The sequence below is a fragment of the Ranitomeya variabilis genome, chromosome 3 (genome assembly GCF_051348905.1).
Source record: "Ranitomeya variabilis isolate aRanVar5 chromosome 3, aRanVar5.hap1, whole genome shotgun sequence".
NCBI classification, from domain to species: Eukaryota; Metazoa; Chordata; class Amphibia; order Anura; family Dendrobatidae; genus Ranitomeya; species Ranitomeya variabilis.
Window position 1 is genome coordinate 266,500,028 of NC_135234.1, and position 17,505 is coordinate 266,517,532.

General features: G+C 46.7%; 1 protein-coding gene and 1 long non-coding RNA gene across 3 annotated transcripts; one reads left to right on the top strand and one right to left on the bottom strand.

Annotated features, from left to right (window-relative positions):
* Positions 1–156: 156 nt before the first annotated feature.
* Positions 157–13,058, bottom strand: LOC143818158 (uncharacterized). Of its 2 annotated transcripts, none has more exons than XM_077299559.1 (4): positions 12,925–13,058; positions 3,899–4,378; positions 1,526–1,587; positions 157–223 (listed from the first exon to the last, which is right to left on the bottom strand). In XM_077299559.1, exons 1-3 carry the CDS (start codon positions 13,003–13,005, stop codon positions 1,579–1,581), a joined length of 570 nt encoding a protein of 189 aa, XP_077155674.1. In that variant the 5' UTR covers positions 13,006–13,058; the 3' UTR covers positions 157–223; positions 1,526–1,578. The 2 variants fall into 2 exon arrangements, with proteins under 2 accessions (XP_077155674.1, XP_077155676.1); XM_077299561.1 differs by lacking the exon at positions 157–223 and adding an exon at positions 813–869.
* LOC143818157 (uncharacterized) lies at positions 6,864–11,125 on the top strand. Its single transcript, XR_013224348.1, has 3 exons — positions 6,864–7,383; positions 9,695–9,756; positions 11,059–11,125. It is a non-coding gene; the product is annotated as an uncharacterized LOC143818157 (long non-coding RNA).
* Positions 13,059–17,505: the final 4,447 nt, after the last annotated feature.

Genomic DNA, 17,505 nt, shown 5'->3' on the forward strand with positions numbered 1-17,505 from the left:
CAAATATACAAGATATTTACAAAATATAGGAGAGCTAGTCTATCCGGGTTGATGAGGGTGCAAATATGCAGATGCAACTAGGCTGGCAATATCAAAAAACGACGCTGGGTATAGAACGTAAATGATTAAATACAGAGTAAAAAGATATGGAGCATACCCTTTAAGGTCACCGAAAGGTTATTGGCACCGTTTATTGGGATATCTCAAGTTGATGATATACTTCCTAAAGGTGAGAGGAGAGGGGGAAGAATAGTTAAGAAGATAGCCTAGAAATTGCTGGCAAAGTGTAACATTAAGAACAGTGACCTTGATGTAGTTTGTAGTAGTGCGTCTCTTGTATGGTATAATGTGACGTGACCGGGGGTGGGAACAAGCGGGGAGAAAAAATTAAGAGGGGAAAGAATTATGCTTATATATACATATATATGTGTGTACCCGTTTAGTGGATGATCCAGGAGGGGTTTGCGGCAAGCCAAAGGAGTGTTGTCCTGATTTTGATAATTGAGCTACAATGGGCAAAATAGTCAGGGTGAGAATATGGGACATGCTGGCGCTGGAGTCATTTTGCCGGGTAGGTGCTGGATGTATGCAATAGTACTCACAAGGACAGGAGGCGCAGTAGTCTTGCGAGAGCAACAACGTGCTCGTGCAGTAATTGTGTGCTGCACTGGATGCGGAATGTGAGTAGCGAGCCCGGGTAGCGCTGTCCTGACCATGAACACAGGGCTGTAGTAAATAGAATGGTAAGGGTGAGAATGTGGCATATAATACCGCTAGAGTTTAAAAGGGTGGTAGAGACGTACTTACTAGGATTGGTGGCGCAGTGGTCCTGCGGGCACAACGGCGTGCTGGTGCAGCGTGTGAGTTCTCTGTAACAGAGAGGGAATCCTTTTCATGCGGTGCCGTCCGGTCATGTGACCGGAAGTGAATGCGGCGCCACTGCGCCTGCGTCGGACCCTAGCCTGGTATCTATGGAGACCTGTGCCTGCGTGTGTGGTGTAACACCGCTCTCTGTCATGGCAGGTTGCGGAGGGGATAGCGCATGCGCTGGACTGTACCAGCAGGGCATGCCTGCGTCTGCGACCGAGCTGCTATAGTGATATGTGAGAAGGAGGGAGGTAATAGTAGATGAAGACCAGAGTGGAATAGCCTTCTAAAGGGGATGTTAGTAATGTATATATGGTGATCATACATAGTACAATCGACGGTATATATAGTACAATAGGCGGTCCGTATAATAATGCGATAGACAATAGACAATGAAACCAATAAACAAAAAAATGAGTAGATAAGTAAATAAATTGGTCAATAAAATATAGAATAATGGTAATTAGCATTTGTAGGAGTCCAAACAAAACAAAATTGGGAAGTAAAAGAAAATGAACAAAAAAGGGGAGGTTAAAGGAAAAGGAGAAACAAAGAGAAAAGGAATATAGGAAAAAGTGAGAAAAAAAAGAGAAAAAAAAGAGAAAAAAAAGGGAGGGGGGGGGGGGGGAAGGAAAAGAGGGATGTAGGTTGGTCTTACCGCCCCAGAGGAAGGATGAAGAGATTGAGACATACGATTTTTCAAATGATTTTTCAATGGGTCTAAGGAAAGAAAAGTATCAGATTAGCCAATCTATTTCTCGATTTAACCCTCTGGGGTGTAGGGTATCCAAGGTGTATATCCAGTACGTCTCCCTTTGTTTTAATAAGCGGATGTGGTTACCACCTCTCTTTGGTCTTGGCACTTTTTCAATAATCTGGTATCTTAGTTGAGATATGTTGTGTTTTGCCTCTTTGAAATGTGCTGGTAGGGGTAGCCATGTCTTACCACATCGGATCGTGGACTTGTGTGCGGAAATACGGTCACGTATGGCCTGGGTGGTCTCCCCCACGTAAAGCAGTCCACATGGGCATTTTATTATGTATACCACAAAGTTTGTTTCGCATGTGAAAAAATCTTTAATAGGGTATGATCTGCCAGTTCGGGGGTGTACGACTTCATTGCCCTTAATGATGTTTGAACAACTCATACAGCTTAGACACGGAAAGGTGCCAGTTCTGCGAAGTCCTGTGAGGGTCCGTGTGGATGTTTTGTTGGTATGTCCTAAGTCAGCTCTGACCACTCTGTCTTTAATGTTTTGGGGTCTTCTGAGACACATTAATGGTGGATTTCTGAATATGGTGATATTGGGATATGATTTCGTGAGGAGAGGCCAATGTTTATGAATCAAATTGTGGACTTTGTTCATGGATGGGTGATGGTCATGAACGAAGGGTAACCTAGGTGGTTTCGTGGTGGAAGAGTTGGTTCCCGTGTCATCGAGGGCCCTGGACATTTCCGTGGCTAGTAGTGTAGATGGATAATTCCTAGATTTGAATTTGTCTGACATTTCCTGTAATCTGGATTTTCTAGTGTCACTGTCGGATACAATTCTCGTAACCCTTTTGAATTGTGACCGTGGAAGACTATCTCTTGTGGACTTGGGGTGGCAGCTGTCATAGCGAAGGAGATTATTACAGTCAGTGGGCTTGGTGTAAATGTCGGTGGTCAATTTGCCCTGGGGGTTCTTCTGTACCCTTGTGTCCAAAAAGGTAATCGTCTCCAAATCATGAGAAAGTGTAAATTTGAGTTCTTCCCTGACGCTATTGAGGGTATTGAAGAAGGTAGATAGGCTACTGGGGTCTCCAAGCCAGATACAAAAAATGTCATCGATATAGCGGAGCCATATGATGGCATGCTGCTGGAATAGTGGATTAGTGTAGATGTGGTCACGCTCGAATCTGTCCATATATAGATTAGCGTAGGCGGGCGCAACATTTGAGCCCATGGCGGTCCCGCACGTCTGGACAAAAAAATCGTCCTCAAAACGAAAGAAATTGTCTCTCAGTACTATGTTGAGAAGGTCGAGACACAATTCTCGTAACCTTATGTCAGTGTTTGCTTCCTCAAGAGTTTGTAGAACTGCTTGTATACCCTTTTCATGAGCGATAGATGTGTACAGACTGTTCACGTCGAGAGTGCAGAGGATACTGGTTGGTGGGACTGTGTCAAGAGTGCGGATTTTGTTCAATAAATCGCCTGTGTCCAGAATGAAGGATTTGGTATTGTAAGTGTATGGTGTTAATATTTTTTCGAGAAATATTGATAGTGGATTCAGAATGGAATCTGTTGAGGCAACAATGGGACGACCAGGTGGGTTATGTAAGTCTTTGTGGATCTTGGGTAGGGTGTACAGCACCGGGGTGACTGGGTGTTGGTTAATTAGAAAAGTTTTTGTTTTGTTATCAATCGTCTTGTTTTCTAGATGTTTGTTAAGGATATTGTCAATTTTCCTACGTATGGCAAATGTAGGGTCGGATTGGACTTTTCTATAGGTTTTGGTGTCAGCTAGTTGTCTCCTTATTTCACCCACGTACTGGCTTTTGTTCATGACTACTAGAGCTCCACCCTTGTCCGCTGCCTTAATAATGATGTTGGTATTGTCCTGTAGGGACTTCAATGTTTGTGTCTCTAGTGTCGATAAGTTATGGCGGATGGGAAGTAGGCCCAACCGTTGGGTATGGATGATTTGTTTGATGTCCCTATCTACCAGGTCAACAAATGTCTCAACGGCATGATTGGATCTGGGGGGCATAAAGTTACTTGGACTCCTTAGACCCAAGGAGCTAATTGTGATGGGCGGACTTGGTTCACTATCAGAGATGGAACCTAGGGAGTTGGGTACGTGTGGTGAGGTGTTTTCAAAGTGTACCTTTAATCTAATATTACGATAGAATTGCTGGAGATCTTTCTCCAGTTGGAAGGCATTCCATTTAGGTGTTGGACAAAAGGAGAGACCGAGATTAAGAACTTTCAGCTCTAGGGGAGAAAGTGAATAGTCAGAAATGTTCACAACTATGTTTGGACTCCTACCTGCGAGCGAAGGACCATCTGTCGATTCTCGTCTCCTCCTCCTCGACCGCCTCGTTGGTGCGTGTTTTGGCCTAAAAAAGCCGTTCTGGAGGGGGGAGCTCTGCCAGTGTCGCTCCCGGATCCTGGAGATGAACCCCCGGCAGGAGAGGAGCCCCCTGAAGCTGTATATCCTCCCTGTTGGTAACGGGGTCTCTGGCGATAACGTTTCTGGGCTGTGTCCTCCCATCGGTACACTCTATTGTTGAGGTAATCTTCCGTGTCGCGTTGAAATTTGGACCTCTTTCTGTCTTCTAAGGTCTTCTGATGTGTTATAAGCGCTGAATCGATCTTACTTTTCAGGGTATTAAAGTCCGTAGTGCTCAAGGTTGAAGTAAGTTGTGTTTCGATTGTAGAGATTTTCTCCTCAGTCTCTTTGATAGCTTCTTGAAGATATTCGATTGTAAGTAGAATAATATCGAACGAGCACTTGTTCAGAATTTTCTGAAAGGTAGCACAATATTTGTTATTATCAGAAAACAGAGTTGGTCGTAGATTACACCTTAGTCCACGAGGTATCTTGCCCTGTCTATGGTACTCCCCTAATGTCGCACAATGCAAATCGTATGCTATCAGTCTCTTTCTCTCTTTTTCCCAGTCTTTCGTCTTGATATCTCTGCTAGGGATGTGGAGGAAGTCTGTGCCAGATCTAATTCTGGATAAGATTGTAGAGCCTAGTGCATCATCATACATGTAGGTTTCTGACGACATGGATAGTTAGGTCGGTGCTGATAACCAAGAAAACAGTCCAATTTTAGTATAGATGGTTAGCACTCGACCATGTAGAACAAGGTGCAAGTGAAAAGGAACCAAAGATTCCGTAAAGTCCAAAAATAGATATAGAATCACTGCACTCAATAGAGAAAGTATGCTTTCAAGTGAATAAACTTTATTTACGGTGGTGGATGAAGCGACAGTATTTTTGACGTTTCGGCCGAACTCCGGCCTTTATCACATAGTCGCTGGAAAAAATATAAAACAATATATACAATCAGAATGCTTCATATACAAATATACAAGATATTTACAAAATATAGGAGAGCTAGTCTATCCGGGTTGATGAGGGTGCAAATATGCAGATGCAACTAGGCTGGCAATATCAAAAAACGACGCTGGGTATAGAACGTAAATGATTAAATACAGAGTAAAAAGATATGGAGCATACCCTTTAAGGTCACCGAAAGGTTATTGGCACCGTTTATTGGGATATCTCAAGTTGATGATATACTTCCTAAAGGTGAGAGGAGAGGGGGAAGAATAGTTAAGAAGATAGCCTAGAAATTGCTGGCAAAGTGTAACATTAAGAACAGTGACCTTGATGTAGTTTGTAGTAGTGCGTCTCTTGTATGGTATAATGTGACGTGACCGGGGGTGGGAACAAGCGGGGAGAAAAAAGAGCGGTGTTACACCACACACGCAGGCACAGGTCTCCATAGACACCAGGCTAGGGTCCGACGCAGGCGCAGTGGCGCCGCATTCACTTCCGGTCACATGACCGGACGGCACCGCATGAAAAGGATTCCCTCTCTGTTACAGAGAACTCACACGCTGCACCAGCACGCCGTTGTGCCCGCAGGACCACTGCGCCACCAATCCTAGTAAGTACGTCTCTACCACCCTTTTAAACTCTAGCGGTATTATATGCCACATTCTCACCCTTACCATTCTATTTACTACAGCCCTGTGTTCATGGTCAGGACAGCGCTACCCGGGCTCGCTACTCACATTCCGCATCCAGTGCAGCACACAATTACTGCACGAGCACGTTGTTGCTCTCGCAAGACTACTGCGCCTCCTGTCCTTGTGAGTACTATTGCATACATCCAGCACCTACCCGGCAAAATGACTCCAGCGCCAGCATGTCCCATATTCTCACCCTGACTATTTTGCCCATTGTAGCTCAATTATCAAAATCAGGACAACACTCCTTTGGCTTGCCGCAAACCCCTCCTGGATCATCCACTAAACGGGTACACACATATATATGTATATATAAGCATAATTCTTTCCCCTCTTAATTTTTTCTCCCCGCTTGTTCCCACCCCCGGTCACGTCACATTATACCATACAAGAGACGCACTACTACAAACTACATCAAGGTCACTGTTCTTAATGTTACACTTTGCCAGCAATTTCTAGGCTATCTTCTTAACTATTCTTCCCCCTCTCCTCTCACCTTTAGGAAGTATATCATCAACTTGAGATATCCCAATAAACGGTGCCAATAACCTTTCGGTGACCTTAAAGGGTATGCTCCATATCTTTTTACTCTGTATTTAATCATTTACGTTCTATACCCAGCGTCGTTTTTTGATATTGCCAGCCTAGTTGCATCTGCATATTTGCACCCTCATCAACCCGGATAGACTAGCTCTCCTATATTTTGTAAATATCTTGTATATTTGTATATGAAGCATTCTGATTGTATATATTGTTTTATATTTTTTCCAGCGACTATGTGATAAAGGCCGGAGTTCGGCCGAAACGTCAAAAATACTGTCGCTTCATCCACCACCGTAAATAAAGTTTATTCACTTGAAAGCATACTTTCTCTATTGAGTGCAGTGATTCTATATCTATTTTTGGACTTTACGGAATCTTTGGTTCCTTTTCACTTGCACCTTGTTCTACATGGTCGAGTGCTAACCATCTATACTAAAATTGGACTGTTTTCTTGGTTATCAGCACCGACCTAACTATCCATGTCGTCAGAAACCTACATGTATGATGATGCACTAGGCTCTACAATCTTATCCAGAATTAGATCTGGCACAGACTTCCTCCACATCCCTAGCGGAGATATCAAGACGAAAGACTGGGAAAAAGAGAGAAAGAGACTGATAGCATACGATTTGCATTGTGCGACATTAGGGGAGTACCATAGACAGGGCAAGATACCTCGTGGACTAAGGTGTAATCTACGACCAACTCTGTTTTCTGATAATAACAAATATTGTGCTACCTTTCAGAAAATTCTGAACAAGTGCTCGTTCGATATTATTCTACTTACAATCGAATATCTTCAAGAAGCTATCAAAGAGACTGAGGAGAAAATCTCTACAATCGAAACACAACTTACTTCAACCTTGAGCACTACGGACTTTAATACCCTGAAAAGTAAGATCGATTCAGCGCTTATAACACATCAGAAGACCTTAGAAGACAGAAAGAGGTCCAAATTTCAACGCGACACGGAAGATTACCTCAACAATAGAGTGTACCGATGGGAGGACACAGCCCAGAAACGTTATCGCCAGAGACCCCGTTACCAACAGGGAGGATATACAGCTTCAGGGGGCTCCTCTCCTGCCGGGGGTTCATCTCCAGGATCCGGGAGCGACACTGGCAGAGCTCCCCCCTCCAGAACGGCTTTTTTAGGCCAAAACACGCACCAACGAGGCGGTCGAGGAGGAGGAGACGAGAATCGACAGATGGTCCTTCGCTCGCAGGTAGGAGTCCAAACATAGTTGTGAACATTTCTGACTATTCACTTTCTCCCCTAGAGCTGAAAGTTCTTAATCTCGGTCTCTCCTTTTGTCCAACACCTAAATGGAATGCCTTCCAACTGGAGAAAGATCTCCAGCAATTCTATCGTAATATTAGATTAAAGGTACACTTTGAAAACACCTCACCACACGTACCCAACTCCCTAGGTTCCATCTCTGATAGTGAACCAAGTCCGCCCATCACAATTAGCTCCTTGGGTCTAAGGAGTCCAAGTAACTTTATGCCCCCCAGATCCAATCATGCCGTTGAGACATTTGTTGACCTGGTAGATAGGGACATCAAACAAATCATCCATACCCAACGGTTGGGCCTACTTCCCATCCGCCATAACTTATCGACACTAGAGACACAAACATTGAAGTCCCTACAGGACAATACCAACATCATTATTAAGGCAGCGGACAAGGGTGGAGCTCTAGTAGTCATGAACAAAAGCCAGTACGTGGGTGAAATAAGGAGACAACTAGCTGACACCAAAACCTATAGAAAAGTCCAATCCGACCCTACATTTGCCATACGTAGGAAAATTGACAATATCCTTAACAAACATCTAGAAAACAAGACGATTGATAACAAAACAAAAACTTTTCTAATTAACCAACACCCAGTCACCCCGGTGCTGTACACCCTACCCAAGATCCACAAAGACTTACATAACCCACCTGGTCGTCCCATTGTTGCCTCAACAGATTCCATTCTGAATCCACTATCAATATTTCTCGAAAAAATATTAACACCATACACTTACAATACCAAATCCTTCATTCTGGACACAGGCGATTTATTGAACAAAATCCGCACTCTTGACACAGTCCCACCAACCAGTATCCTCTGCACTCTCGACGTGAACAGTCTGTACACATCTATCGCTCATGAAAAGGGTATACAAGCAGTTCTACAAACTCTTGAGGAAGCAAACACTGATATAAGGTTACGAGAATTGTGTCTCGACCTTCTCAACATAGTACTGAGAGACAATTTCTTTCGTTTTGAGGACGATTTTTTTGTCCAGACGTGCGGGACCGCCATGGGCTCAAATGTTGCGCCCGCCTACGCTAATCTATATATGGACAGATTCGAGCGTGACCACATCTACACTAATCCACTATTCCAGCAGCATGCCATCATATGGCTCCGCTATATCGATGACATTTTTTGTATCTGGCTTGGAGACCCCAGTAGCCTATCTACCTTCTTCAATACCCTCAATAGCGTCAGGGAAGAACTCAAATTTACACTTTCTCATGATTTGGAGACGATTACCTTTTTGGACACAAGGGTACAGAAGAACCCCCAGGGCAAATTGACCACCGACATTTACACCAAGCCCACTGACTGTAATAATCTCCTTCGCTATGACAGCTGCCACCCCAAGTCCACAAGAGATAGTCTTCCACGGTCACAATTCAAAAGGGTTACGAGAATTGTATCCGACAGTGACACTAGAAAATCCAGATTACAGGAAATGTCAGACAAATTCAAATCTAGGAATTATCCATCTACACTACTAGCCACGGAAATGTCCAGGGCCCTCGATGACACGGGAACCAACTCTTCCACCACGAAACCACCTAGGTTACCCTTCGTTCATGACCATCACCCATCCATGAACAAAGTCCACAATTTGATTCATAAACATTGGCCTCTCCTCACGAAATCATATCCCAATATCACCATATTCAGAAATCCACCATTAATGTGTCTCAGAAGACCCCAAAACATTAAAGACAGAGTGGTCAGAGCTGACTTAGGACATACCAACAAAACATCCACACGGACCCTCACAGGACTTCGCAGAACTGGCACCTTTCCGTGTCTAAGCTGTATGAGTTGTTCAAACATCATTAAGGGCAATGAAGTCGTACACCCCCGAACTGGCAGATCATACCCTATTAAAGATTTTTTCACATGCGAAACAAACTTTGTGGTATACATAATAAAATGCCCATGTGGACTGCTTTACGTGGGGGAGACCACCCAGGCCATACGTGACCGTATTTCCGCACACAAGTCCACGATCCGATGTGGTAAGACATGGCTACCCCTACCAGCACATTTCAAAGAGGCAAAACACAACATATCTCAACTAAGATACCAGATTATTGAAAAAGTGCCAAGACCAAAGAGAGGTGGTAACCACATCCGCTTATTAAAACAAAGGGAGACGTACTGGATATACACCTTGGATACCCTACACCCCAGAGGGTTAAATCGAGAAATAGATTGGCTAATCTGATACTTTTCTTTCCTTAGACCCATTGAAAAATCATTTGAAAAATCGTATGTCTCAATCTCTTCATCCTTCCTCTGGGGCGGTAAGACCAACCTACATCCCTCTTTTCCTTCCCCCCCCCCCCCCTCCCTTTTTTTTCTCTTTTTTTTCTCTTTTTTTTCTCACTTTTTCCTATATTCCTTTTCTCTTTGTTTCTCCTTTTCCTTTAACCTCCCCTTTTTTGTTCATTTTCTTTTACTTCCCAATTTTGTTTTGTTTGGACTCCTACAAATGCTAATTACCATTATTCTATATTTTATTGACCAATTTATTTACTTATCTACTCATTTTTTTGTTTATTGGTTTCATTGTCTATTGTCTATCGCATTATTATACGGACCGCCTATTGTACTATATATACCGTCGATTGTACTATGTATGATCACCATATATACATTACTAACATCCCCTTTAGAAGGCTATTCCACTCTGGTCTTCATCTACTATTACCTCCCTCCTTCTCACATATCACTATAGCAGCTCGGTCGCAGACGCAGGCATGCCCTGCTGGTACAGTCCAGCGCATGCGCTATCCCCTCCGCAACCTGCCATGACAGAGAGCGGTGTTACACCACACACGCAGGCACAGGTCTCCATAGATACCAGGCTAGGGTCCGACGCAGGCGCAGTGGCGCCGCATTCACTTCCGGTCACATGACCGGACGGCACCGCATGAAAAGGATTCCCTCTCTGTTACAGAGAACTCACACGCTGCACCAGCACGCCGTTGTGCCCGCAGGACCACTGCGCCACCAATCCTAGTAAGTACGTCTCTACCACCCTTTTAAACTCTAGCGGTATTATATGCCACATTCTCACCCTTACCATTCTATTTACTACAGCCCTGTGTTCATGGTCAGGACAGCGCTACCCGGGCTCGCTACTCACATTCCGCATCCAGTGCAGCACACAATTACTGCACGAGCACGTTGTTGCTCTCGCAAGACTACTGCGCCTCCTGTCCTTGTGAGTACTATTGCATACATCCAGCACCTACCCGGCAAAATGACTCCAGCGCCAGCATGTCCCATATTCTCACCCTGACTATTTTGCCCATTGTAGCTCAATTATCAAAATCAGGACAACACTCCTTTGGCTTGCCGCAAACCCCTCCTGGATCATCCACTAAACGGGTACACACATATATATGTATATATAAGCATAATTCTTTCCCCTCTTAATTTTTTCTCCCCGCTTGTTCCCACCCCCGGTCACGTCACATTATACCATACAAGAGACGCACTACTACAAACTACATCAAGGTCACTGTTCTTAATGTTACACTTTGCCAGCAATTTCTAGGCTATCTTCTTAACTATTCTTCCCCCTCTCCTCTCACCTTTAGGAAGTATATCATCAACTTGAGATATCCCAATAAACGGTGCCAATAACCTTTCGGTGACCTTAAAGGGTATGCTCCATATCTTTTTACTCTGTATTTAATCATTTACGTTCTATACCCAGCGTCGTTTTTTGATATTGCCAGCCTAGTTGCATCTGCATATTTGCACCCTCATCAACCCGGATAGACTAGCTCTCCTATATTTTGTAAATATCTTGTATATTTGTATATGAAGCATTCTGATTGTATATATTGTTTTATATTTTTTCCAGCGACTATGTGATAAAGGCCGGAGTTCGGCCGAAACGTCAAAAATACTGTCGCTTCATCCACCACCGTAAATAAAGTTTATTCACTTGAAAGCATACTTTCTCTATTGAGTGCAGTGATTCTAGTTCATTCTTACGTTTGTCTTTTCTTCTTACCTCACCGTTATTATTTGTTGGGGGCTTGTATCCAACTTTTGGGGTCTTTTCTCTGGAGGCAAGAAAGGTCTATCTTTTCCCTTCTAGGGTTAGTTAGTTCTCCGGCTGGCGCGAGACGTCTAGAACCAACGTAGGCACGTTCCCCGGCTGCTGCTATTTGTGGTGCTAGGATTAGATATATGGTCAGCCCAGTTACCACTGCCCTATGAGCTGGTTTTTTGTGTTTGCAGACTTGGTATTCACTTTTGAGACCCTCTGCCATTGGGGTCATAACAGATTCCCCATACTGTATAATGACTGCACATGATGCCCCATACTGTATAATGACTGCACATGATGCTCCATACTGTATATTGGCTGCACATGATGCTCCATACTGTATAATGACCGCACATGATGCTCCATACTGTATAATGACCACACATGATGCTCCATACTGTATAATGACTGCACATGATGCTCCATACTGTATAATGGCCACACATGATGCTCCATACTGTATAATGGCCGCACATGATGCTCCATACTGTATAATGACTGCACATGATGCTCCATACTGTATAATGACCGCACATGATGCTCCATACTGTATAATGACCCCACATGATGCTCCATACTGTATAATGACCGCACATGATGCTTCGTACCATATAATGGCCACACATAGCTACTCCTACACACGCGGCTGCGCTCCGTACACTTTGCACACGGCTCCGCTCCATACACCTCGTACACACGTGGCTCCGCTCCAGACACCTCGTACACACACGGCTCCGCTCCAGACACCTCGCGCGCGCGCACGCACACACACACACACACACACACACACACACACACACACACACACACACACACACACACACACACACGGCTCCGCTCCGCACACCTCGCGCGCACACACACGGCTCCGCTCCGCACACCTCGCGTGCACACACAGGGCTCCGCTCCGCACACCTCGCGCACACACACGGCTCCGCTCCGCACACCTCGCACACACACGGCTCCGCTCCGCACACCTCGCACACACACGGCTCCGCTCCGCACACCTCGCACACACACGGCTCCGCTCCGCACACCTCGTACACACACGGCTCCGCTCCGCACACCTCGTACACACTCGGCTCCGCTCCGCACACCTCGTACACACTCGGCTCCGCTCCGCACACCTCGTACACACTCGGCTCCGCTCCGCACACCTCGTACACACTCGGCTCCGCTCCGCACACCTCGTACACACTCGGCTCCGCTCCGCACACCTCGTACACACACGGCTCCGCTCCGCACACCTCGTACACACACGGCTCCGCTCCGCACACCTCGTACACACACGGCTCCGCTCCGCACACCTCGTACACACATGGCTCTGCTCCGCACACCTCGTACACACACGGCTCTGCTACATCCACACTGTACACCTCCTGACCCCATACAAGGCATTACTTACCTCCTGCAGGACGACCATGTGGCAAGGTGGCAGCAACCAACAAGTCCTGCAATCCACGGAGGTCCCGATCGTGCCGATCATGTGACCGCTGACTCCTCCCCTCCTGTGACCTCATCACAGGTCCTGTGCTCAGAAAGCAGGCAGCCATACAGGAGGGTAAGGGCCCGGGGCATGGCTTAAGTTAACTATACAAGGGGGCGTGTCGGTCCTGCTGTCTGCGCCGCGGGATTAGAGTGCCCCGTGTGGGAGTGCGGGGCAGAGGCTGAAAACCGGGACAATCCCGAACAATGAGGGACGGTTGGGAGCTATGCCATAGCTATCTATGTATGTGTGTCAGGACCTGTGGTGATGTCACAACCACATGTCTAATCATGTGATGGGTTCTGGGTGTGGTTTCAGACTACTTAATGGAGGTGTGTTTGGCACATGGGAGAGTGTATGGGAATCTGTCAGTGTGGACAGATTTCCGTGTGTCCAGGTGGGACACTACAGACAGGAGTCTGTGTATTGAGAGGAAGAAGCCTTTCTGTGTCTGTGGCTTCAGACAGAGCCCGCGTGCTGGACATAGCACAGCCTGTGTGCCTACAGGTCTGAGAGAGAGCAGAGCTCCCCTATGGACTTTGGAGGATTCATCTGTCTGGTATAAGACTGAATATCGTTTGTTTATGTTTCCTAAATGGTTTATGGAGTGAATTAACCTACATGGACATTAAAGAGAATGTGCCTCCTGTTTCCTCCTATGCACCTGAGCGAGTGAATCCCTACAATTGGTGGAGAATGCAGGCAAAGATCCAAGGAGCACGTCTTGCAGCGCTGGCTGGTCTGAGCCAGAAGATTGGACGGTCTTGAAAAACCGTGAGTAAAAACTGATCGGGGTCAGTGAGAACTGCAGTTTGTGGATACCTCTGAGGAGAAGAGGGATCCGGGAACCTGTGTGGCCGCCACCAACAGGTAACGGTCTGGAAACCGTGTGATACTGACCAGGGTCAGCGAAAAACTGTGTTTGGGCTGTAAAGCCGGGTGTGAAAGAGACCGAAATCTGTGTGCTGTACTGACTGGGGTCAGTGAAAGGCTGTTTTTTTTCTATAAAGCACGTGTGCAGGACAGGTGCTTGGTGTGGATCGGCGAGTCCAGGTATTTCTCTTTTTCCTTCTGTGGAGTTAGTTGCTGTGGCTCGGCGGGGCAACGAAGATTGTGTCTGGCTGTAACTCGGCGGGGTTACGAAGCTGACAAGCGGCTTGCTGTGGATCGGCGGGTCCACGAAGTCTGCGGTAGAGCCTTGTGGAGTGTGGCCGCGGTTGCAGTGGGAGGTTCCGCAGTGGCTGGAGCTGCAGTGGCAGCAGCGGCGGCTTGTGGTCGGCAGCCGGAGGTGCCACTTGTGTGTAACTGCAGCGGGAGCTGTGGCGGTACCAGCAGGAGCTGGTGAAGTGACATATTAAAAAAAAAAAAAAAAAAAAGAGACATTGCTGGTTTAGTGTGTGCAGTCTCTTAAAGGGCCAGAGTCACGTTGGTGTGCTGGGCGAACTGAGGCCTGAGAGTACTGTGGGAAGTCCACGGGGTGTACCCCAGTGTTGGGTGGTGTCCCTAAAAGTGGGGTGGAGTCCCAAAATGGAGCGGTGACCCCAAATAATTATGGTTGGCCAAAAAGGGGCTGCGTCTTAAAAGGGGGTAGTTACCCAAAAGGGGGTGGAGTCCCTAAAAGGGGTGATGGCCCTAAAGGAGAAAATAGTCCACAAGGGGGCGGTAACCCAATTAGGGGTGGTGGCCCAAAAAGGGGCGGCGGCGAATGCGCTGTTGAACTGTTGCCGGGTTCAATGTAAGAACTGCGCATGTTCAGAATGTTTTACTGACTTCATCTGACAAGATGACACAGAGCTGTTCTGTAGAAGTCAATGGAGTATGCGTGACTGGACTTCTGGACTCAGGGAGCCTGGTGACGCTGGTGAGCGCCACACTCCCTGTCTATCTGATTCCTGGAAGGAAGATGGAAGTCCACTGCGTTCATGGGGTCGCTAGGGATTATCTGGTGTCCAGAGTAATCATTGAGACGCCCACTAGTATTGCCAGCCATGATGTACCTGTAGTCTCAGACTTGCCATTCCCTGTTGTAATAGGCCAGGACTTTGAAAAGTTTTGGGACTTGTGGGAGGAAAGGGGAGTGTCTGATTGCTCGGAACAGAGACAGAATGACCCTAAGGGAGCCCCACCACAACAGGCGGCTGTAGTGATTCCGAGTGGTGTGATGTGTGAAAAGGAGATAGCGACACCTAAGGTCGATAATCCAGAGTTCCCTGGTGACTGGAAGAAAGTGTGGATTTGACACTTGTGTAAATGGGGAATTGCTGTTCCAGGATGACAGAGTGAGAGGGGGTGACTCCTATCCAGACTGTGACTTGAGCGCAAAGGGAAAAGTGTGCAGTAAGGAGGAGCCGAGTAAAAATCACAGATCTTCCTCTCGTCGCGGGGGACGGAAAAAGACGGGACAGGTTACACCCTCTGAGAAGAAAGATGATGAGGAAGAGACAGGGTCAGGTGCAGATAACGTTATTGTCCTTGATGAGGAGGTCACTTTATCTCTGACAAACCCTAGCGCTGAGATAGTTAGTGACGGGCTGGGGTTAAAACAGACCGGTGGTAGTCCCACATCTGCAATGCCTGGAAAGACTGAAGTGGCTCAGTATGATGAAGTACCTGATGCTGAAGAGATGGAGAACTCTGAAGTTACCAAGAGTCCAGAGGTACCTAAGAGTAAACAGACAGAGAGCCCAGGAGAAACCATAGAGGTCGATGCAGAGACAGGTGGAACTCTGTAGAGGCAGAGTGTGGGTGGGCAAGAGCCCCCGTTTGAAAGTTTAATTAAAGAACTGGTGGTGCGACATGTGCTGGCCAAAAGAGAGCAGGACCATAACATAGAGCTGCTTAAAGAAACTGTTGAACAAGAAAGGGTCCTGAGGCAAGCAATTGAGCACAAAATGGGTGACCTAGAGAAGGAGGTCGTTGAACTCAGAGGTCACCTATCAGCGTGTCAGGCCATGAATAGGGCCATATTGAAAGATATGGATGTGCTCAGAATGGCTCAAGAAAAGCATCAGCAGGAGCTTCTCCAGAGAGAGAGGAGGAACGTCGCTGCCTGGCAGAGGAGTTGCCAATGCCCATTTTGGTGAAGGCTCAAGCGGAAGAAAAGACTGAGGAAGAGGTCATGCTAAAAGCGGAACAAGAGAGTCACCCGGTCGTGACAGACGTCTTGGTGGAAAGGTCAGAGGCAAAAAGGGAGCCGTCTGTCTTTGAAGAGAGTGAGACCCTGCTCTTCAAGACCGTGATTGATGTACCTGAAGAAGTACAAGAAGCCTGTACCGGTGAAGGTGTGCATGAGGCATTTAGAAACGCAGTAGAGGCGTGTAGTGTGCACTGGGCGCCTGAGACTCATCAACTGGTCATACTTTCGTCTAGAGAAGTCACAGTGAAGCGGGTGGCTGTCCTGAGAGAGATGCATCTACAATGCCTCCGCACAAAACAAATGATCACGATGAAGAATGAGGAAGCCGCTCGACGTCTGGAGCTAGTGAGAGAAGCTCAAAATCGGCTTGGCTTGGTGGAAGACATCATTCTGGTACCCAGAAATTTGGTGGGAAAAGTCATCGGGAGGCTTGGCCGAGTGATGCAGGAGATTGTGAATAGGTCCGGTGTGAAGAGACTGAGAGTTCTGGGTGATGACGAGGCCCAGGTCGTGGGTGAAGATAAGATGGTTCCGTTCCTTTTTGTCTGATCCATGGAGAGTCTTGAAAATATCCGGATGCTCCTGGGGTATCGCATGAGTTACCTAATAGAAGTTGAGCAGCTAAGACGTGAGAGGGAGCAGGTCAATATAGAGCTGCGGGAATTGGCAAACAGATTGCCACCACCTTCAACTTGCGGTATAGAGAGACGAAGAGGTTCTCTAAAGATTCGAAGTCCCCAAGCTAACAGAGGATTTAGAGATACATTGAAGAACTGCTCTTCAGGCAATAAAGACGATGGGAGAAGTTGGCCTGATGAAACAGGTAGAAGCAGTGATGCCTCAGTCAGCTCAGGGTTGTGACCTAAGCAGGAGATCCTGTAGCAGACGAGAGGACAAGGGTTCAATAACAGGCTCTGATTTAGACAGACGGTTTGACTGTCAGGGACGACTGAGAAGGGTCTCTAGTCGGTTAAGGACAAGTGCCAAGCCCCATGGCTTTAGGCAGAGGGGGGAGGTATGTAGCGTGGCGAAAGGGTGCCTAATCGATGGGAGATATGTGTCACATAGATGGCTTACAGCTGTGATGTAACCATAGCTATCTATGTATGTGTGTCAGGACCTGTGGTGATGTCACAACCACATGTCTAATCATGTGATGGGTTCTGGGTGTGGTTTCAGACTACTTAATGGAGGTGTGTTTGGCACATGGGAGAGTGTATGGGAATCTGTCAGTGTGGACAGATTTCCGTGTGTCCAGGTGGGACACTACAGACAGGAGTCTGTGTATTGAGAGGAAGAAGCCTTTCTGTGTCTGTGGCTTCAGACAGAGCCCGCGTGCTGGACATAGCACAGCCTGTGTGCCT

Excerpts from the sequence above, each read along its gene's own strand:
- LOC143818158 (XM_077299559.1), bottom strand. The coding sequence starts at position 13,005 with ATGATCGGCACGATCGGGACCTCCGTGGATTGCAGGACTTGTTGGTTG. Across the intron at positions 4,379-12,924 it reads ACATGGTCGTCCTGCAGGAG|AAAATTCTGAACAAGTGCTC; the intron begins GTAAGTAATGCC and ends GCTACCTTTCAG.